At 32.8% G+C, this 23407-nt stretch overlaps 1 protein-coding gene across 1 annotated transcript in view; it reads left to right on the forward strand.

Moving 5' to 3' along the window:
* The window catches only part of LOC107013106 (B3 domain-containing protein Os04g0386900-like), a 7647-nt gene extending 7152 nt beyond the window's left edge, over positions 1-495 (forward strand). Inside the window, exon 2 of the mRNA XM_027915513.1 lies at positions 187-495. Within this exon, the coding sequence (XP_027771314.1) occupies positions 187-495 (309 nt within the window). The remainder of the gene's footprint in view (positions 1-186) is intronic.
* The last annotated feature ends 22912 nt before the right edge of the window (positions 496-23407 follow it).

Here is a 23407-nt window from a genome sequence, read left to right on the forward strand (position 1 = left end):
GGGGGGGGGATGGGGGGGAGGGAAAGAATTTTAGTTTTGGAGTGGTGTATTCAAGATTAAATGTTCTTGGTTCTAGGCTTAATGTTTAGGTTCAAATATATATATTTATAAGGTTAGAGCTGAACACTTTGGGTATTTTCGGATTCTTGACTTTTAATTTGCTAAATTTCTTTGAATGTTTGACAGTACTTACCCAAGAAAATGAACAAAGAGCTTCCTTTTGATGGAGCCCCCGCAGTTCTTACTTGTGGTGGAAAGAAGTGGAACTTGTTTTATGGTGGAGCCAAAGCTAAATACAAATTTAGTATTGGATGGAAAAAATTTGCAGATGATAACAATCTAAAAGAGGGGGATGGACTTGTGTTTGAACTCTCAGAGTGTAACTCGAACAAAATCGAATTCAAAATTCAAATTCTAAGAGAAGATTTTCCAGCTGAATTGGTTCCTGAAGATGTGGAGGGTATAAACACCGACAACCCAATAATAATTGATTAAAAACTTTATCTTTTCTAGTAGAAATTTCAATTTTCAGGTAAAAAAAACTTTATCTATTCCAGTAGTTTCCATTTTAAAAATAACACTTTACCAATTCCAATAGTTTCATGTCTGATGTATGCCTCATTTTATCAAACTCCTTTTTTGTGTTTTGTGGTTTAATAATGTTGATATTATTTATAAAAATATGTATTACATTATTACGCAACACATGTGCAGAGATATTAATATATTAAATTATCATATTCAATGCAATTAATTTTGAAATTTCTATTGTTTAAAAACTTTGCAAATCTAAAATTTCCATTTTACATTAACTATTTCAAACTTCAAATTTTAAGAAAGATTTGCATCTGAAACTGAAGGATTATGCCTAAGCAAGTGCCTACGATAAAAATTGACATCCTCACCATAGTCCGATGTGAATTTATACGTATGTATTTTATCACATTGTCGACATTGAATCATATCGTCATTTAATTTCTTAAATATTGTCACATGAAACTTGTTTTTGCTCGTCTTCAATTGGTAGGAAGTTTATCCATGTAAATATTGAAAATTCAATTTAATAAAATAAAAAATTATAAAATTGTTGTTATAGCAATTTAAGAGAGAAATGAAGAAGGTGTGGCTAATTATATATTTTTAAAATGTAATTGCATGATTAAGAATGCGATGAGGGTTGGTTTTTAAATTTTTTAAAAAGGAAAATAATTCAAAAAATTTAAAATATGATAAATTGAACCTTTCAGAATGTTGTCCCAACGGCGGAACAAATTGAAAATCAAATTCTTAAAAAGAAATTGACAGTTGAATAAATTTGTCTAATCAGTTATAACTTATAAATTAATGTGACACTATCAGATTGGATTGGTGCAGACCATTGATAGTCTAAAAGTCCATGTGGATCCCTAGTAAGTTATGCTCTTTTTGTATTTGTTTTCCCATGTGGATCCCTAGCAAGCTATGCTCTATTTATATTTGTTTTAATTTGATCGCAAAAAAAATATAAAATGATTTTTTTTTAAAAAAAAGAAAGAAAATAAGCTAAGTTTCAATAGTCAATTGTTTTAAAAGACTTTCAATTAATTATGTGATTGAATAGTTGTACTGCTATTGATTATATAGTCAATATTTACGTTTGATATTATTTCTTGAATTTTACTTTATTTATTTGATTTTAATATAAAATTTAGAAAAAAAAACTTTCAACTTCTAGTTAATCTATAAGTATGTATATATACATATATATACTAGTATCTGAGCACGTGCGTTGCACGTTTACTTCATAATAATGAATATGAAATATTAAAAAATCACATGATTTTTTTTAAAAATTGTATTTGTGTTACCATAAAAATATGAAAAGTAAAATGATAAACGTTTTAGTGTATAAACTTATTAATAAAAAGGCAATGCACGATTTAACTTTTAAAAAAATGTTTGTAGTGTATAGTTGACAAGAATTTTTTTTTGCATTTAGTCCTTCCTTTATAATGATTTTGATAAAGAAATTTTATATTTGTTTTAAAAGACAAAATAAAGTAGCAAAAACAAAATGGAGGCACAATATCAGGATATACATTTCAAGAAGATAAAATGTTTGACACTAATTAGTAAAAGATGAATTCTCCTTCTCATTTTGGTGTATCATTTTATTGACTTTGGAATTTGAATCTCACGATAATTATAATAAAAAATTGTCTAAAAATATAGATTTTATCCACAAGCACATGTAAGAATGATCCTTTACAAATATTTAAAATTTAAGATGCAAAAATGTAATTATTAATTATTTGAAATTATAATATCTTGTAGGCATTAATTATTTTACATGATATATACACTATTTTTATAATTGTATTTGTCTCATTTTGTAAAGCAAAAATACACCCTTCAATCAAATATATTCTTAAAACAAAATTACAAATACAAAGAAAAAGTATCATATATAGGAGCAAGTTTAGCATAAGGCTACCAACGAAAAATAGAAAAATTCTAAGACAATCTTTTCCCGATTTTTTTTATTGATAATGCATATTGAAAAAATGTTATAGTAATAAACATTCAACTTTTGACCATAAAAAAGAGTTAAAATCTTTGGAAGACAAGTTAATAGAAGTGATATTCAACTACATAAATGGAGGGGTCTTATCATAGTTCTGATCTCGACAAATAAGTAAAAAAATAAATACATCAAGCTTCGATATTCTAGTAATTAAAGTGTTATTCATCCCTATAATCACATTATGCCTTGTGATCTTGACACAAATCCTCTTGCCTTGAAGTTTTCTTCACTTGATTAAAGCTTCTCTATTCTTCCACACACAAAAATTATATCGCATATGAATCTTTCTATGAAAATACTGCTAATCAATGAATCTAACTCTAAACTTCTACCCTTTTCGATTAACTATAATCGAAAACTCTCCACTCAACAAGAAGTCAAACTCGCTTCTTGTTTACAAAAGCTATCAACTCTTCTTAACTCTAACCACCCAAGAAGTCAAATCCACTTCTTGTTTACAATTCTCACAACCTCTATCCCAAGAAGTCAAACCCACTTCTTGTTACAATTCTCTCAAGACTCAACTCCCAAGAAGTCAAACCCACTTCTTGTTACAAATCTAGGAATTATTACAACTCAATAATAAATCTAGAACAAATCAACAAAGACTAATAGCCCTAGACTTTAATTGATCAAACTTCAATATCCAATAGTTCTGAGTGGAACAGGTTTCGTGAACCTGGTCCTTATGTTGCTGTGATGAAGGTGAACCTGGTCCTTGCGTTTCTTTGACGAAGGCCTGCGTTTTTCCTCCAGTAAATACTGCTCTCAAGATGATATATTTCGTGAATATGCAATACCTATCGTTCTGGCTTTGCTGCAAAAATTCTCTCGATTTTTGTGATTGCAAAGACGCTTTTTTCCTTCAACTTCTTGATCGTTTTATAGATTTGATTTGCCTTTAACTTCTACAAGGAAAGGAATTACAAATCTTTTTCCTTCTTGAACTTGTCCATGTTTACTTCTTTCCTTATTTGACTTGAATTGTAACTTCTTTATTTCTTTCCTTCTTTGACTTGAATTGCTACTTTTTTATTTTTTCCTTTTTTATTTATTTCCATATTTCTTTCCTTCTTTTCCTTCTTTACAATTCTGAACTTTTTCTTCTTTGCCCAATACTTTTTCTTCTTTGTCGCAATCTCTCATAATTGTACACATACGACACCGTGCCTTCACTTTATCAATCATCAAAACTACTTTATTTGTTCTCCTACTTTCCAACATTTTCCCCCTTTTTGATGATGATAACCAATGATTTATTACACATCAAGATTATTTGTTAGTCATCAAAACTACAACTCTTTGTCATCCATCAAAACTACAAACTTCATGTTTTCTCATTTCCCAACAGAGATGCATAGTGCAAGAACTGCAAACAACTTGGTCATGAAGCTGTAATTTGCAAAAGCAAATTTCAAAAGGATGAAGCAGTTGTCCAAGTCACAACTGTAGAAGAAGAAGACCACTTATTTGTGGCAACTTGTTTTTCAACCAAAAAATCTGATTTTTGGATGATTGATAATGGTTGTACAACCCACATGACATATGAAAGAAATCTTTTTAAAGAGTTCATTCCTATGGAAATTAAGAAAGTCAGAATTAGGAATGGTGATTGTATTCCTGCAAAAGGAAAAGGTTCTGTTTCAATTAAAACAAATTCAGGTACAACATAATTTCAGATGTTCTTTATGCGCATGATAGTTATAAAAGTTTGTTTAGTGTTGGTCTATTAATCGAAAAAGGATATAAATTGTTATTTGGAGATAAATATTGTCGAATCTTTGATTCTATTAAAAAGAAATTTTACAAGTTGAAATGCGAGGTAAGAACTTCTCATTTAGTCCATCAGAAGATGCACACAAGCCTTGCAAGACAAAGGATGAATTAGCAGGTTTGTTCACAAGGTCAATTCAGATGAGACAACAATCTACAATTCCTGATCCAAGAAAGAGTATTGAAAATATGTCTCGATATATTACAGTAATAAATCAGTTAGCTACTTTTAGAACTTTTAGACATGCTCGAAATGCAATCCAAGGTGGAGATCAAAAGATAAGTTTGGTCCCTGTAAGGTCAAACCCAATGGAAGAAAATTTCATATGCCAATTTACTTGGTTAGGAACTAAACATGGAGAGCAAGCTATAATTTGTGGGAAAATTCTGCATTTCTTTTCTTTTGTTCTTGGAGCATAAGTTTGACCACCTATAAAAGGATAGTCATTCTTCGTTGTTGAAAACATCCTAAAACTCATAGTAAAATACATTAAAAGAGTAGAGAATTATTAGAGCAATTGTCTAAGATGTATTTGACATCTCTCCCCTTTCTTTGTTAAAATAAAGACGGTTGTTCTCTAGTGGACGTAGGATCATTCTGATCCAAACCACGTTATTGTTGTTCATCCTTACTCTTTATTTTTACGTTTCCTCTAACATTAATTATGAGTTTCGAAGATACAATAATATAAATGTTCACATTTGACAGAGGAAAAATTCTTTATAGACAATTCTACGTTTATGTTCCAGTAAACCATTTGGTTTGTGAGTTATTTGTCATGATCAAAAACTTTCAACTTAATATCTGTCTTGTTCTCCTTTTTCCTCTTAAATAAAACTTGAGAATGTCATGTATAAGTGTGTGGCATATGTATATGCGACCGAATATCATTGAGTATTTTCTACCTTCCACCAATATAAGTATTAGAGAAATATTGTGTTATCAATTTGTATTCTTATATAACATCAACACTAGAACACATGCTACAATTGTTCAGCTTCGTTAAACACAGTTTTTTTGCATTAATGTGGACTGCCTGCTAATTCGTTGTAATATCATATGTAATAATAATATGTAAGAGAGCATATATTAATTAGCATGGGAGAGTGAATATATTGTTATCAGTTGGGGAATAGATGACGACATTTCGAGTAAATAACTCAACAAACTATGGCCTTTAGAGGAGTTGGAATCTTAAAAGTTCAATAGCATAAGCAAGAATGACATGCATTCTGGAAATGGAAAAGCTAAAAGTAAACAGAGGAAACTAAGGAATATTACAAAGGATATGCTGTTTGAAGGTTCTTGACTCCGAGTCTCTCAAGAATCGAATGGCACACTTCACAAATGCATAAAATGAAACAGCATCTCCACCTTTCAGCAACATTTTTCTGCATCTAATGAAAAATATATATATTTTTAATAGATTACCAAATGGAATTTGTAAAGGATCAGTAACGTTGCCCCCCATTTTTGGCCCTAGAAAAAGCAACCCTTAAAGCAAGAAGATATATATATATATCTATAAGCGATGCAACATAAAATTAAATGACAGGATATGCCGATTCTCTGGAGGTTTATTCCTTCTCTTAAATTGAGAAGGAATGCTCTATTTAAACATGGAAGGAAATAGTGATAGGGATATATTCTATGGGCATGCAGCTCTTTTGGTGGCTCCATACATCATCTTGATCAAATATTTGAGCTTACATGCTGAGGGATAGTTGCTCTGTTACTCTCTCTAGAAGAAGCTTAGACTCTAGAAGAAGAAGAGGACGGATATTTTTATTCAATATGCATAAATTGAACCCTTCTTTCAAACTCTTTCTCGCTTTCAACCAAATGCTAATTGAGTCTGGATCCCAAATAAAACACTTCAATATTTTACTTGGCCCAACCTCGTTAGCCACTTCTAACTGATCATACGCATTTATTGAGTTAACTTGGTTCACAACATTGTACCACCCTGCTGGAAATTTAGTTTTAGGTTTTAGAGTATGTAAAAAACTTTTGCATCAGAGTTATAACATTAAGCAAAAACAGTAGCCATGCAACTCTCCTTTGGCATTTTATCTGAAATATGTGATGGATAAATAACCACATGCCAATAGAGAACAACACAGTGACTTTCAACACATATGGTATGGTATAAATTTACGAATTTGTGTGCAACAAAAAACAGTCCTTATGACTTAAGACATTCAAGTATAATGAAGCTGGACGATTGGAGTCCAAGTCTGGATGAATATCACATAAGAATACATTAATATAATGCCATCCTAGTTTCTTGCTCCAGCAAGTCTGTCCCTCAAACCTATGCACCCCATATACCCACATCACATCTGTATTTATATCTATATGCTGCTGTAGTTGTGCAGCTTCAAATGTCTCAAGAGTAAACTGGCACAAACGATGATACACTTCGAACTTTTATTACGAGAGAACACAACAAGCACCTTATTCGATCTTTATTTATGTCAGGCAGATGAAACAACACTCTTCATTTCATGGCCTCTAAAAGCGCTGGAATCCTAAAAATCAAAACCAAATAGAAAATGTAACATAGAAATGTAAAAGAGAAAAAATAAGGAATATGATAAAAGGATATGCTGTATTTCACTCCTTCAGTGCAAAGGGCATACACTTCGAAGGCATAAAATCAATTTTCAGCAACTTTTTCCGGAGGGAATAATCTGATTAAAATATTTTTAAAGGAGTTGCTTTCAGGAAATGAAATTGTAAGGGATAAGAAAGTTACACATTTTTTTACCCTAGAAAAAGCAATCTCATAATACAAGAAGATATCCGCAGACCAAAACTAGAACCAAAAATCACATAGCATTATGCTGATTCTCTCCAAGGGTTTATACTTTATACCGTCTCTTAAGCTAAGAAGGACTGCCATAAAAGCATGGAAGGCTCTGCTTTGATGAACCAGAGAAAGAAAAAACGAGAGTTTTGATGAATGAAAAATATATTCTTGAATTTATAAGCGAAACAATGATAGGGCTACTCTCTATTGGCATGCAATTGTATATTTCAGCTGACACGCCAAAGGAGAGCTGCCCTGTTACTCTCTCTGCTTAATCTACATGCCCTTCAGGCATTCTTAATATTTTGTTCTGAGTTGTTCCGTTCTCGTGTTATTCCAAATATTAAGTCTGGTTTACTTTGTTCTGAATCCACCAATTGATAATTTGAATGTGCTTGTGAGATGAATTCAATTGGAAGTTATAGGGCTGTGAATGTTACTCTATTATATTCTATTTTTTGTATTTAATCCTCAAATTATTTTTGTTAACTGAAGATTTATACATAGTTCTGATGAATTAGAATTCAACTCAATTGTAAATCTCAGACAAGCTGCTTGGATGGTTCAAAAGATTCCCAAAGCTAAGAAATTAACACTTTGGAAATTTAGGTTACGGGATGGATGAGGTTCAGCAGATCACACAATTTTCCATCAGGAAAATGTTGCAAATGTTACAAAGTGATTTATCTAAAGAAACTTGAAAATTTTCTGAAGTTTCAAATATACAGTTCAAACTCTGGAATTATTCTGGAGTTCGAGTTTGAATTAGTTAAGTTTATAATATTGGTTCGAAATAATTTCTTCTCCAGAAGACTCTAGCCCTGTTAATCATGATATCAGGGAGCTCAACATTGATTCGGAAAAGGCCAACTGGTTCAGCTACAACTCAAAGACAATTTATAGTTGTAACATTAGACTTGTAGTTTTATTCTGAGCCATTTTATGTGTAACTACAATTAGTTGATTCATTTATGAATTGAAGTTTGATACATCAATCATTCTCAATTCCATGAATTGTTTATTTTTCTCTTTTTTTATCTGTCGTTAAGCCGGGGCATTTCCGTCGAAATTTTGCAAGTCTAATTCTAACATGGTATCATAGCAGGCAAATGAACTGTTATTTTGGAGCTAGTGTTAAGTTTTGATGATTTAACAAACTTAGAGATCAAACAAGGAATCAGATCCTTGTTATTGGGACTGATGACAGTGAAATGAATTAATAAACTTAGTGTGAGGAATATTTGTGTGTCATCATCAAAAAGGGAGAAAATGTTATATTTTGATGATCCTCAACAAATGTAGGAACCTAGTCCCTGGTAGAGTGCTCTCGTCCAGATTCAAATGGGGTACAACTATAAAGTTGTCATATCATGTGGTAGGTGAAAAGTGCAGTTTTCTGCACCAATAGGAAGAGCGGACGAGATTGTCTGTTTCAATGTTTCACAAATGCAGGGACCTGATCCCTGACAGAGTTCTCTCCATTAGATGCATAAGGGGGTACATCTCTAAAGCTATCCTGTCAGCGGTTGGTGAGGCGCCAGCGTACTGAACCAATCAGAATGGACGAGGGTGTTTTTCCCAACGTGTAATAACTCTTTATTGTTGATATTTTCAACATGACAAACACCATATTAAATTCATTCATTCAAAGGAGTAAGTTAATCAGCAAGCCTTCAAGAACTCACAAAGAACATTGAAAGGGACCTGGTCCCTTCAAGATTGCTTACATGAAAAGGTGACAAGATAACTATCAAAAAGTTGTCACCTCTGATGTGGTAGGTGCACATCTTTTCTAAACAGTAGACCTTCAGTCAATAGGTTTGACTCAACGAGTTTGTGTTGATTTTATATAGTCTCTTCTCAAAAACACAAACTCAAGATTTGACAAATAAAATATCATAAGCTTAAAAAGAGAAGGTCATCTTCAAGGAAGAATTCAAGCACAACAACACATACAACAAGGACCTGATCAACAGAAGGAGTGCTTTCGGTACCTGTTGTTGTTCTTGATTGTTTGTATTTGTGCTTAACTAGTAGGTGTTAGTGAAAAACTTACAAGATAATAAAATTGCAAGATTAAAATTGAAAATAAAATGAAGAAATTAATCTCTTCAGGCTGAGGCGCGGATATCTCGCTCTCTTTAAGGAGATTCAAGCTCACTGCAGCAAATATTTTCACCGGTCCAGCAGTAGTCCTCTTTCACTTGTCCCCTCCAGGATACAACAACCTTCACAAAGTATAACTCAACAACTCTGGACAAGAGTTGAGTCCAAAGCTCCACAAAAAAGAACACCTCCCTTCAACTAATAAAAACTCTCTTTTAGACTAACTCTTTCGCTCTTTGTGTTCTCTTGTGTTTTTTGTGTATCTCTTAAACCAAATGAAGACTACCACTATTTATACTACAAGAAGTCTTCCTAGCAATGAATAGGAAGATAATGGAGGTAGTAAATAGTGAAGATAATGGCCTTAGGAGTTTCATAGGTTACAATGGAAGTTACATAGGTTACAATAGGAGTTACATAGGTTACAATGGGAGTTACATAGGTTACAAAGAGTAATGGAGGAATTAAGAATGAAATACATTGATGGATAACCAATGCTAATGGATGATGTAGAAGTCATCCATTCCAATGTTCATTCTTATAACTCCAAAATAAAGCAATTTAATATGTTAAATATTAATATTAAAATGCTAATAAACTAACAGTAGGATTCGTTTCACTTGTGTTAGAAATGTTTCAGAACTTGTGTGAATCTTTAAAAGAGTATAGTTAGGGGTAACTTTGTTTCTTACTGTAGACGTCTATATTAATCGTTGAGGGATAGTACAGTGCACAATACAGGCATTCTTTAGGCTCATTTAAGTAATAGTTATATTACTAGTGTGAGATTAGGAGGTTAATCTCATTGTTGTAGTGTAAACTGTGTTTCACTTTTGTTTGAGAAAATCAGTGAAAATAGTTTGAAAGTCCCGTGTGACAAGTCGTGATTTTACTCCCTTGACCAAAGAGATTTCCACATAAAATTCTTGGACCTGTTTTACATTGTGCTATTTATTTTCTGCATTTTTATTTTGTTGAGACCTGGTCTGGTGATCACTAGTGGACATGTACATTCCATCATGAACTATACATGTTCCTCTCATTAGAGCATCATATCCTCGAAGCTAGATTTTGTATCTTGATTAATTTTCAAAATTCAATATACGTATAGGGTTGAATTTCTTATTAAAATAGGGGTTTAGTCTATCCTACTTCTGATTCAAAGGTTTTAAAATGGATTATGGTAGTATTTAAGGCACTCGTGATGATGTATTATTTTGGCATGGTGACTGACCTTGCATTTAATTTGAGATGAAGACTTCTACTTCTTCAGGTTTTAGAAAAAGAGTGGTACTATCTTCTCTTATCTTCGTATTGCATGTATCATTCTACTCCTCAGTACTTCTCGATGTCTATTGATACACCAAATGTGACCTCGATAGCCCTCAAACACATTGAGTTTCCCCTTCTTTCGGTGGAACTGGCTTTGTGGCAAGGGGAAACAAAATGTTGATCTCTTTTTTCTGCCAAAAATAAATTGGGGTCATATGTTCTTCCGGGTGAGCAGATAAGTTTTGCTCAGAGAGTCTAATTTAAGGCAAAGAAGGTTGTCTCTTTGTATCTTGCATATATCGCGTGATATACGCATATGGCAGTGATGTCAATGAAATTTAGAAGTCAACGTCTGACTATGACTCTGATACCATGTAGAGAATAGCATAAGAAATCAACTTTTATGCAGTGCTGCATTTCTACAAGACTATAATAGTGCTGCATTTCTACAAGACTAAAAGTCTAAGTTAAGAAGGAAGAGAAGAATGGAGGCTAGATATAAGGATAAGAAACATGTGAGAAACATATGAAGTTTAGTCTCTGTTAAAAAATTCACCATAGTTCTAATGAGTATTTCAATTTGATAATGAAAATATATAATTCTTATGTGAGAAATAGGATTTCTTCTTTTCTAAAAAAAAAAAGATAAACGTTATATGAGAGTTCTTAAAGTCATATTCTAAACCAAAAGGACTTACAAATGTCCTAATGTATTGTATAGGAGAAAAGGTTCACAATAATCCACTGTTATTTATTGTTCTTCTTCTCTTTTCCTTTCATAAATGCAAATGTTACAGATACTTAAAGACATGTTGTTAATTTTGTATAAATTTCATTTGTATCACTTAAATCTTAATGTAAAATCAAATTAGATGATTTTCAAAATAATGCTACATATTTCAAATGTTCAAATCTCTTCCTGATTATGAATGCATGTTTATTAGAATTATTTCTATCACAATTTCCTCCAATCTCATTTTAAGGATGTAGCTGGTGGATTTCGATTTAAATCATTTTACTAGTAACTGAAAGACAAGGTAAATGGCTTGAATATTTAAAGATAAAATATCATCTTTAAAATATATCTTTTTTAAATAACAAGTACTACACAATCTTTCAATGTTAATTTAGTATGTATAATAAATAACAATAAGAGCCTCGTGTTCTTTAGACTTGCAATCCCAATGACTAAAATGTTATAAATGTTTAGTTGGTCACTTTACTGATTAGACACTTAAAAAGATTACAAATTCTATAATCTGAGCATTTTACGAGAGTGATAAGTTGAAGCAATTTGATGAAGTCAAGTAATTTAGAGATCTATGTCTCTTAAGTCTTCAAAAAAGAGGGTGTTGATTGTTACCGAAATCCTCTCTGAGAATAGAGAAATATTAAATATAATTCTATATTAGATAGAATTTACCAGGCTATTTTAACTTTGATATTTATAGAAAGAAAACTAAGTAATCAATTTGTATAAGCTGCCATTCAAGTAATAGAAATGCACTAAATGAGGGAAAGCTGACAAAATGACGGACCTCACACAGTGTACTAGGTCCACATAAATACTCTTTTTGATTGTCATTCTCCATATCATGTGGTCTATAGTTAAGAGGTTAACAACAACTGTCCACAATGCTCAATGATTGAAATGTTAAACTGAAAAATGTGAATAGTTTAGGGAATTTAGAGGTATTAATTCAAAAGAAAATCTCACTTAGATTTTCTTATCGTTTATAAAAAAACAAGTAGGATAGAAAAAAAGGAAAAATGTTAAACATTCTTGACCAAAATCAATTTACAGGTGTTAGATATTTTTTGGTCGTTTATCAAAAAACAGGTAAGATAGCAAAATAGAAAAAAATGTTAAAGATTGTTAACCAGAATAAATTTACAAATGGATGATGATAGAATATGATAGAATCGATAATTCATGTTTTGATGATAGACAAGAAGCGCAAATAATCAGTAGCAAATGTACGCAGCAAAAGAAGCCAAGCTCGAGTCCAAGATCGAGTAAAATGGGTCAGCCAAGTAATCAAGAAAATAGAGTTATTTGTCAAAGCCAAAAATAATATATTAAAGGTATAAGTTGATACAAATAAGGAAAACCTTAAATATATTATTAAGGAAGGAAGTTGTATATAATAAGGATTGTACTTTAAAAGGGAATCCTTGTTCAACAATAACTTCCTTACCTTATCTGATAAGGAGTGTACAAGGCAAAAGAAACTCTATAAGAAGAGCACGAGGCAGAGGAAGAAAGATACGACTTCACGCAGAGAACAAGGGAGAATTATTCATCAAATTGAAGTCTTCAAGGTTGATAGGATTACTACGTTTAAAACATTCTTGAGTGAGAAGGTTTTATCGTGTAGAACTATTTGTCTTGTTTTTGTTCTTAATTGTAATTTACAGTTTATTGTACAAAGGGTGGGTTTGGCTCTTTGTAGGGTTGAGTTTCAGTGAGGGTTGTAACAAAAGGTGGGTTTGGCCTTTTGGAGAGATCGATTGGAGTCAATCGAGGGAGTAGTAGAGATAAGACTTTTTGATTATTGAGTTGTAATCACAAAATCTTATAGTTGAATTAATAAAACGAGGTTTTTCCTTCCTTGAGTGAGGAAGGTTTTTAATTCAGTAAGTGTTTGTGTCTTTACTCTGTCTTTACTTAAAAGCAACTTACACGAACCTGGTTCGTGTTCTGGGGTAAGGTTTCTTCAATTGGTATCAGAGCAGGTCTTTTCGTTAAAAGATTCACACCTTGAAAAGACTCAATGGCAGCACCACCTACCCCACAAGAGGGAGCTTCACAAACACGACCACCACTGTTCAATGGCAAATATTATGGATGGTGGAAAAATCGTATGATGGACCATCTTATTGGCGAAAACCCTGATCTATGGGGAGTAATTCTAGATGGCCCAACCATACCTATGAAAACCGCAACTGATGGAATCACCAAAATCCCAAAGGAAAGAAAAGAATGGAATGTTGAAGACAAGCTTGCAATCCAAAACAATGCCAAAGCCAAGAAAATTTTGATCTGTGGCATAGGACCAGACGAATACAATCGAATCTCGTCCTGTCAAGATGCCAAAGCCATATGGGAAACACTACAAACAGCTCATGAAGGAACAACGCAAGTCAAGAAGTCCAAAATTGATAACTTGAACAGGCAATATGAGCTGTTCAGGATGGCAGAAGGGGAGACTATTCAAGATATGCACACCAGGTTCACCTCCATCATTAATGAGATGTACTCCTTGGGAGAGATAGTTCCTAATGGAAAGGCAGTAAGGAAACTCTTGAGTGTCCTTCCTGAAACTTGGGAAAGTAAAGTCGAGGCTATCACTGAAGCCCGCGACCTAGACTCACTGGCCATGGATGAGTTGATTGGTAATCTCATCACATACGAACTCAAGAAAAACCAAGAAAAGGAAATTGGAGGAAAAAGGAAGGAAAGGAACCTGGTTCTAAATAAAAATGCATCAGATGATTTTGAAGATGAAAATATTGCCCTCATAACCAAAAGGTTCACCAGAATGCTAAAGAGAGGGCAGACCTTTCAAAAGAAAACTTCTCAAAAACCATCTGAAAACACTAAAGACCAGGTTTGTCATAAATGTGGGAGCCCAGATCACTTCATCAAATTCTGTCCACTTTGGGCTTTAGAGCAGAAAAAGGCAAACTTTGAGAAGGTCAAAGACATCAAGAATGATAAGTACATTCCCACAAACAGAAGAATGACCAATCAAGAAGCGGATCTTTCAACGAGAAGAGCCTTTGCCGCTATGGGGGACTTATCTGAAGAAGAATTTGAGGATGGAGGGTTCGAAAACCAGTCACTACTTGCAATAGAACAATCAAATAAATATGATTTTCTTGCACTCATTGCTGAAACAGATTCTGAAGATGATGAAGAAGATGACAAACAAAGCAAGGTAAGTTTTCATCACATCAAAGTAAATATTGAATCATATTCTAAAAAGGAACTAGAGTCTTTATTGAGTACTCTTATAGATGCATATCAGTCTGTCAATTCTGAAAGAGAACAAGTGATGGAAAACTATGCATCTTTAAGAGAAGTCAATGACAATCTTGAGAAACACAATCACTTTCTTCAAAATAAATTAAAAGAACAGATTAAAATCTCAGAGTTAAGTCACAAGGGCAAAAACTCTGCTAGTGAACTTCAATTAGCTCTAGAAGAAAAAATAAAATTGTTAACCATAAAATATCAAGCTTTAACAGAAAGGAATAGGTTGCTACAAGAAAATCTTGATTATACCAAACTGGATCTGGAAAGAAATCTTAGATGGACCAGGTCCTCTGAAATTTTAACTCAGATTCAAGAAAGGCAAACCACTAGTCGAGTGAAGAATCAGCCCACTTATGCTTATTTACTGATTACAAGATACACTCCCAAAATCAAATGATGAAGCTAAGATACGAGCTACACTCCCAACAAATTGTATCTAAAACATAAGAATATTGAAACCCTAAAGCTAGAATTTAGACTTTCAAAGATAGAATTTTATAACTGATAAACCCTACTTCAACAGAAAGTGACATGATATCAAACATCTTTGATGATGCAAATTTAGGGAACACTGCATATGAACCTGGTTCACAGCTAACAATCATTGATGCACCTGCAACATGAATTACTACTAATTTATGGTTCTGGAGATTGGGGGAATATTAGAGCAATCGGGACAGTAAGAGAATGGCACACCTTTAGGGGGAACTTCGTTGTGCGAACATGGTCCTTGTTATTCATTGAAAGGTATTGAAAATTGACAAGGGTTGGTTCTCTGTGAATCAGCTTGAGATTCATTTGATCTGGGAGAATATGATGGTGCGACATTCTCTTGGAGGCCTTGAATATGAAGAACTTGAGAAAAATCAGTCAAAGCATGGTCTTATCGAAACAAGTTGATGCATTATCATGATTTCCTTTAATAATTGGCTAGTAAACGAATAATCTTACGCTTGAGTGATTATACAATGAATATCTGCTAACTCAACCTCGTACTGTAACAGGTACACACTCAAGTCACATCTCAAACAATGCTTAGAAAGTTTGCGGATGTTATCTCTTCTTTTTGCTAACACCATTAAGTAAGTCATGAAGAAACACAAAAAAGGGGAACCTGGTTTCTCTGTAATACTCAGGTATGTACCATCCTTTTTCAATGCATTAATTTCCTGAGTTTGGGTCAAACATAAGCACTAATGAACCTGGTCGATCATCAAAAATTCAACTTTCTTAAAGATCACCAAGAACCCTCTTTGACAATAAGCATCGTTCAATCTCAAACTGCTCTAATGATGAAAATCTCAGTATTGAAGTCACTCATGCTTTAATTTAGGGGGAACCTTGCTTTACCACCCACATCTGAACCAGGTTCACAAACTCCAAATTGATATTTCACCCATTCCAAGTGTATAACCTGTCTATCTCTCAGGGGGAACAACTCTCACAGAAATAAATTGTTGCTTGCTTTTATTATTGATAAACACATCTATTTGTGCACCAAAATGTGATGAATCTCTTACTAGTAGTTGGTACTCCTTCAAAGTTGTCATCAAGAAAAAGGCTATAAAAAAAATCATGGAGGAATGAAAATGTTACGGATTAGAGTTTTAAAAAAAAAAAGTGATGATGTACCTCATGTTTCTCTTGATGAAATTTCACATTCTAAGAAAATTGATCAGAGTAAAGAAGCTGGTGCACAATGGGCATATGAAAAATTTATCAATGGCAGTAAACATCCATTTCTTCCTCACTTTAGTAATCTTTGTCCCAATCCTTATCCTCAAATTTTATACTCTTTTTGACTCTTTGATGTGCTTATGTCTGTCTCATACTCATGATATTATATGCTTTTGATTAAGGGCATAAACTGGTACATATTTGTTTATTTCGTTTCTCATTGAAGATCTTAATTGTGTATGAGTTTAAGATGACTAATATCCTCAGATTAACTAACCATTTTGTTAGCAGAAGTGTACTTGAAAGTGTTGCCCAAGTGGCTATGAGTTAAAAATGATATTGCACTCATTGAATGTTATTCGAGTTCTTTGGTTATTGGTTTTCAATGATGCCAAAAGGGGGAAAGTATATAATGTAGATAGACATATGTATAGTTTGTCATCATCAAAAAGGGGGAAATTGTTGGGGAATGAGAAAACATGAAGTTTGTAGTTTTGATGGATGACAAAGAATTGAAGTTTTGATCACTAACAAAGAGTCTTGATGTGTAACAAATCATTGGTTATCATCATCAAAAAGGGGGAAAATGTTGGGAAGTAGGAGAACAAATAAAGTAGTTTTGATGATTGATAAAGTGAAGGCATGGTGTCGTATGTATACAATTATGAGAGTTGCGACAAAGAAGAAAAAGTATTGAAGAAAAGAAGAAAAAGTGCAGAATTGTAAAGAAGGAAAAGAAGGAAACAAATATGGAAATAAATAAAGAAGGAAAAAAAAAAAAAAAAGTAGCAATTCAAGTCAAAGAAGGAAAGAAATAAAAAAGTAGCAATTCAAGTCAAAGAAGGAAAGAAATAAAGAAATTACAATTCAAGTCAAATAAGGAAAGACGTAAATATAGACAAGTTCAAGAAGGAAAAGGATTTGTAATTCCTTTCCTTGTAGAAGTTGAAGGCAAATCAAATCTATAAAAGGATCAAGAAGTTGAAAGAAAAAAATGTCTTTGCAATCACAAAAATCGAGAGAATTTTTCCAGCAAAGCCAGAACGATAGGTATTGCATATTCACGAAATATATCATCTTGAGAGTAGTATTTTCTGGAGAAAAAACGCAGGTCTTCGTCACAGAAACGCAAGGACCAGGTTCACCTTCATCACAGCAACATAAGCACCAGGTTCACGAAACCTGTTCTACTCAGAACTATTGGATATTGAAGTTTGATCAATTAAAGTCTAAGGTTATTAGTCTTTGTTGATTTGTTCTAGGTTTATTATTGAGTTGTAATAATTCCTAGATTTGTAACAAGAAGTGGGTTTGACTTCTTGGGAGTTGAGTCTTGAGAGATTTGTACAAAGGGTGGGTTTGGCTCTTTGTAGGGTTGAGTTTCAGTGAGGGTTGTAACAAAAGGTGGGTTTGGCCTTTTGGAGAGATCGATTGGAGTCAATCGAGGGAGTAGTAGAGATAAGACTTTTTGATTATTGAGTTGTAATCACAAAATCTTATAGTTGAATTAATAAAACGAGGTTTTTCCTTCCTTGAGTGAGGAAGGTTTTTAATTCAATAAGTGTTTGTGTCTTTACTCTGTCTTTACTTAAAAGCAACTTACATGAACCTGGTTCGTGTTCTGGGGTAAGGTTTCTTCAGATGACATTTCAATTTCTATTTGACCAAGATTTTGTATATATATGACTCTTACTCCTCATCAAAGCACACTAACATCCCACAATTTTCACCCAATATTTTTTGTGCACATTGAAATGAATAAACAATCTGAAGGCATGTCCTAAATCGCTCTCTGTATTATCTTCTTCCTACATTCTCTATGGTTGTTTTTCTGATTAATCCTTTACTCATGTAGCATCTTGATTAAAAAATTTATTGTGGGTGTTAAAAATTTTCGATGTACATCTTGTGGGATTCTTTTCGAGCTATTTGATTTTTTTCTCATATAGATCTGAATTCAAGGTTTTCTAAATATTTCAATTACTAGTAATTTAGTGTTCTATGATAAAATGTGTGTTTTCTTGTTATTAATGTTTAACTATTTGCCAAAGTTGGTTTTGAGCTATTGAATTTTCATTTTCTTTAAATAACGATTTAATTTGCACATAAAATGATAGCTATATGAATCCTCAATGTAAGTATCACTCCATTTAAGATATTGTGAAGTAGTATTGAAAATTTGAATTCGCGTAGAGTAGAATGGTTTCAAAAAGGACCATACCAGTTCTTTTTAATTTGTATTTGTCTTGCTCTTTAAAACATACAATAAGCCTTCAGCTTTTCAACCCTTGTGCTCTGGATATCCAATTTTCCTCTACAGGGAATTTTTCTGCAAACTAATGTTACTTCCTCCATTTTTGTATGATTTTGCTTTTAGTAATGATTATTTTATCGGAAATGTGATACTTCTATCAACTATGCCAGCAAGAACATAGTTCTATGTCGTTAACTGCAACGAACTGTTCCAGGTTATATATTCCTAGTTTCTGAAATATTAGGCATCACATTACCCCTCAGACGTATTTGTACACTCTTCTATATTTTATCGTATTGCAGGCTTGACTTTTTATTCTTCATGATGTGATACAAAATTGAATTATTTTATGTACAAATTAAATTGTTCTATAAACAAAATGAAAATTCAATAAATGAAAACCAACCTTGGCAAATAGTTAAACATTAATAACAAGAAAACACACATTTTATCATACCACATTAAATTTCTAGTAATTGAAAAATTTAGAAAACCTTGAATTCAGATCTATATGAGCAAAAATCAAATTGCTAAAAAAGAGAGAAAAAAAATTCACAAGATGTCTACCGAATTTTTTCAACACCCACAATAACTTTTGTAATCAAGATGTGACATGAGTAAAGAATTAATCAGAAAAACAACCATGGAGAATGTAGGTAGAACATAAGACAGAGAGAGATTTAGGACATGCCTTTAGATTGTTTAATCACTTCGATGTGCGCAAAAAATATTGGGTGAAATTGTGGGATGTTAGTGTGTTTTGATGAGGAGTGAGAGTCTTATATATACGAAATCTTGGTCAAATAGAAATTGAAATGTCATCCACCTGTAATTGATTCTGGTCAACATCCATTAATATTTTTTTCCTACTAGTCCTGGACACGTGCGTCTCATGTTAATCAACATATAACACAGAGCATTTTCCAGAGACAAGTCAATCGCCATGCACGACAAACTTGAGGAATTGCATATATCAACTAGAAAAGGCCAAAGGACAAGAATATCATCACCAAATATTAATATCAAGGTCCTCCCATCTCCTTACAGAAGAATCTTCGTTTTCCATAGCAACAAATTCAATCTTTCTTTTTTTCTGAAACTCCATAAGTCTCCAATCTCCTAAACTCCTGTAGAAACAAGAAAGGTTATTACTTCTCTAGATCCATGAAGAATATATGAATTTCTGACTACTAGTCCTGGACACATGCGTTGCACGTGTGTCTCATGTAATCAACATATAACACGGACAAGTCCAACATTTTCCAGAGATGTGGATCACAACAAGTCAATCGCCATGCACGACAAACTTGAGGAATTGCATATATCATCTGGAAAAGGCCAAAGGACAAGTATATCATCACCAAGATATTAATATCAAGGTCCTCCCATCTCCTTACAGAAGAATCTTCGTTTTCCATAGCAACAACTTCAATCTTTCTTATTTTCTGAAACTCCATAAGTCTTCAATCTCCTAAACTCCTGTAGAAACAAGAAAGGTTATTACTTCTCTAGATCCATGAAGAATATATGAATATCTGACGTCAAATTGATGATGGTGATTGAACTTTTGTATCACATCATAAAGAAGAAAAAGTCAAGCCCTGCAATACGATGAAATATAGAAGAGTGCACAAATACGTCTGAGGGGTACTATGATGCCTAATATTTCAGAAACTAGGAATATATAACCTGGAACAGTTGGTTGCAGTTAACGACATAGAACTAAGTTCTTACTAGCATAGTTGATAGAAGTATCACATTTCCGATAAAATAATCATTACTAAAAGCAAAATCATACAAAAATGGAGGAAGTAACATTGATTTGCAGAAAAATTCCATGTAGAGGAAAATTGGATGTCCGAAACACAAGGGTTGAAAAGTTGAAGGCTTGTTGCAAGTTTTGAAGAGCAAGACAAGTACAAATTAAAGAGAACTGGTATGGTCCTTTTGTACACATCCTCTCTAAGCGAATTCAAATTTTCAATACTACTTTACAATAACTAAATGAAGTGATATGTGCATTGAGGATTCATATAGCTATTATTTTATGTACAAATTAAATCGTTCTATACACAAAATGAAAATTCAATGAATGAACACCAACCTAGGCAAATAGTTAAACATTAATAACAAGAAAACACACATTTTATCATCCACATTAAATTTTTAGTAATTGAAATATTTAGAAAACCTTGAATTCAGATCTATATGAGCAAAAATCAAATTGCTAAAAGAGAGAAAAAAAAAATTCACAAGAAGTTTACAGAATTTTTTAAACACCCACAATAACTTTTGTAATCAAGATGTGACATGAGTAAAGAATTAATCAGAAAAACAACCATGGAGAATGTAGGTAGAAGATAAGAGAGAGACAGAGAGAGATTTCGGTGGCTCTAGATTGTTTAATCACTTCAATGTGCGCAAAAAATATTGGGTGAAATTTTGGGATGTTAGTGTATTTTGATGAGGAGTGAGAGTCTTATATATACGAAATCTTGGTCAAATAGAAATTGAAATGTCATCCACCTCTAATTGATTATGGTCAACAACCACTAATATTTTTTTTCTACTAGTCATGGACACGTGCGTTGCACGTGTGTCTCATGTTAGTCAACATATAACACGGACAAGTCTAGCGTTTTCCAGAGATGTGGATCACAACAAGTCAATCGCCATGCACGACAAACTTGAGGAATTGCATATATCAACTGCAAAAGGCCAAAGGACAAGAGTATCATCACCAAGATATTAATATCAAGGTCCTCCCATCTCCTTACAGAAGAATCTTCGTTTTCCATAACAACAACTTCAATCTTTCTTTTTTTCTTAAACTCCATAAGTCTTCAATCTCCTAAACTCCTATAGAAAAAGGAAAGGTCATTACTTCTCTAGATCCCTGAAGAATATATGAATTTCTGCCTCGAATTGATGATGGTGATTGACTTTTTGTATCACATCATGAAGAATAAAAAGTCAAGCCTTACATTACGATGAAAAATAGAAGAGTGCACAAATATGTCTGAGGGGTACTATGATGCCTAGTATTTCAAAAACTAGGAATATATAACCTGGAACAGATGGTTGCAGTTAACGACATAGAACTATGTTCTTGCTGGCATAGTTGATAGAAGTATCACATTCCTAATAAAATAATCATTACTAAAAGCAAAATCATACAAAAACGGAGGAAGTAACATTGATTTGCAGAAAAATTACATGTAGAGGAAAATTGGATGTCCGAAACACAAGGGTTGAAAAGTTGAAGTCTTGTTGTATGTTTTGAAGAGGAACACAAGTACAAATTAAAGAGAACTGGTATGGTTCTTTTGTACACATCCTCTCTAAGCGAATTCAAATTTTCAATACTGCTTCCCAATAACTAAATGAAGTGATACGCACATTGAGGATTCATATAGCTATTATTTTATGTAGAAATTAAATCGTTCTATAAACAAAATGAATATTCAATTAATGAAAACCAACCTTGGCAAATAGTTAAACATTAATAACAAGAGAACACACAATTTATCATACCACATTAAATTGCTAGTAATTGAAATGTTTAGAAAAACTTGAATTCAGATCTATATGAGCAAAAATCAAATTGCTAAAAAAGAGAGAAAAAAATTTCACAAGAAGTTTACCAAATTTTTTCAACACCCACAATAACTTTTGTAATCAAGATGTGACGTGAGTAAAGAATTAATCAGAAAAACAACCATGGAGAATGTAGGTAGAAGATAAGAGAGAGAGATTTAGGACATGCCTTAAGATTGTTTAATCACTTCAATGTGCGCAAAAAATATTGGGTGAAATTGTGGGATGTTAATGTGTTTTGATGAGGAGTGAGAGTCGTATATATACGAAATCTTGTTCAAACAGAAGTTGAAATGTCACCCGCCTGTAATTGATTCTGGTCAACAACCATTAATGTTTTTTTCCTACTAGTGCTGGACACGTGCGTTGCACATGTGTCTCATATTAGTAATATAACACGGACAAGTCCAGCGTTTAGACGTGGATCACAACAAGTCAATCGCCATGCACGACAAACTTGAGGAATTGCATATATCAACTGGAAAAGGCCAAAGGACAAGAATATCATCACCAAGATATTAGTGTCAAGGTCCTTCCATCTCCTTACAGAAGAGTCTTCGTTTTCCATAGCAACCACTTCAATCTTTCTTTTTTTTCGAAACTCCATATGTCTTAAGTCTCCTAAACTCCTGTTGAAACAAGAAAGGTTATTACTTCTCTAGATCCATGAAGAATATATGAATTTCTGCCTCAAATTGATGATGGTGATTGACTTTTTGTATCACATCATGAAGAATAAAAAGTCAAGCTGTGCAATACGATGAAATAAAGAAGAGTGCACAAATACGTCTGAAGGGTACTATGATGCCTATTATTTCAAAAACTAGGAATATATAACCTGGAACAGTTGGTTGCAGTTAACGAAATAGAACTATGTTCTTGCTGGCATAGTTGATATAAGTATCACATTCCTTATAAAATAATCATATCTAAAAGCAAAATCATACAAAAACAGAGGAAGTAACATTGATTTGTAGAAAAATCACATGTAGAGGAAAATTGAATGTTTTCGAAACACGAGGATTGAAAAGTTGAAGTCTTGTTGTATGTTTTGAAGAGCAACACAAGTACAAATTAAAGAGAACTGGTATGGTCCTTTTGTACACATCCTCTCTAAGCGAATTCAAATTTTCAATACTACTTTACAATAACTAAATGAAGTGATATTTTATGTACAAATTAAATCGTTCTCTAAACAAAAGGAGAATTCAAAAAATGAAAACCAACCTTGGCAAATAGTTAAACATTAATAACAAGAAAACACACATTTTATCATACAACATTAAATTGCTAGTAATTGAAATATTTAGAAA

The sequence above is a fragment of the Solanum pennellii genome, chromosome 3 (assembly GCF_001406875.1).
Source record: "Solanum pennellii chromosome 3, SPENNV200".
NCBI classification, from domain to species: Eukaryota; Viridiplantae; Streptophyta; class Magnoliopsida; order Solanales; family Solanaceae; genus Solanum; species Solanum pennellii.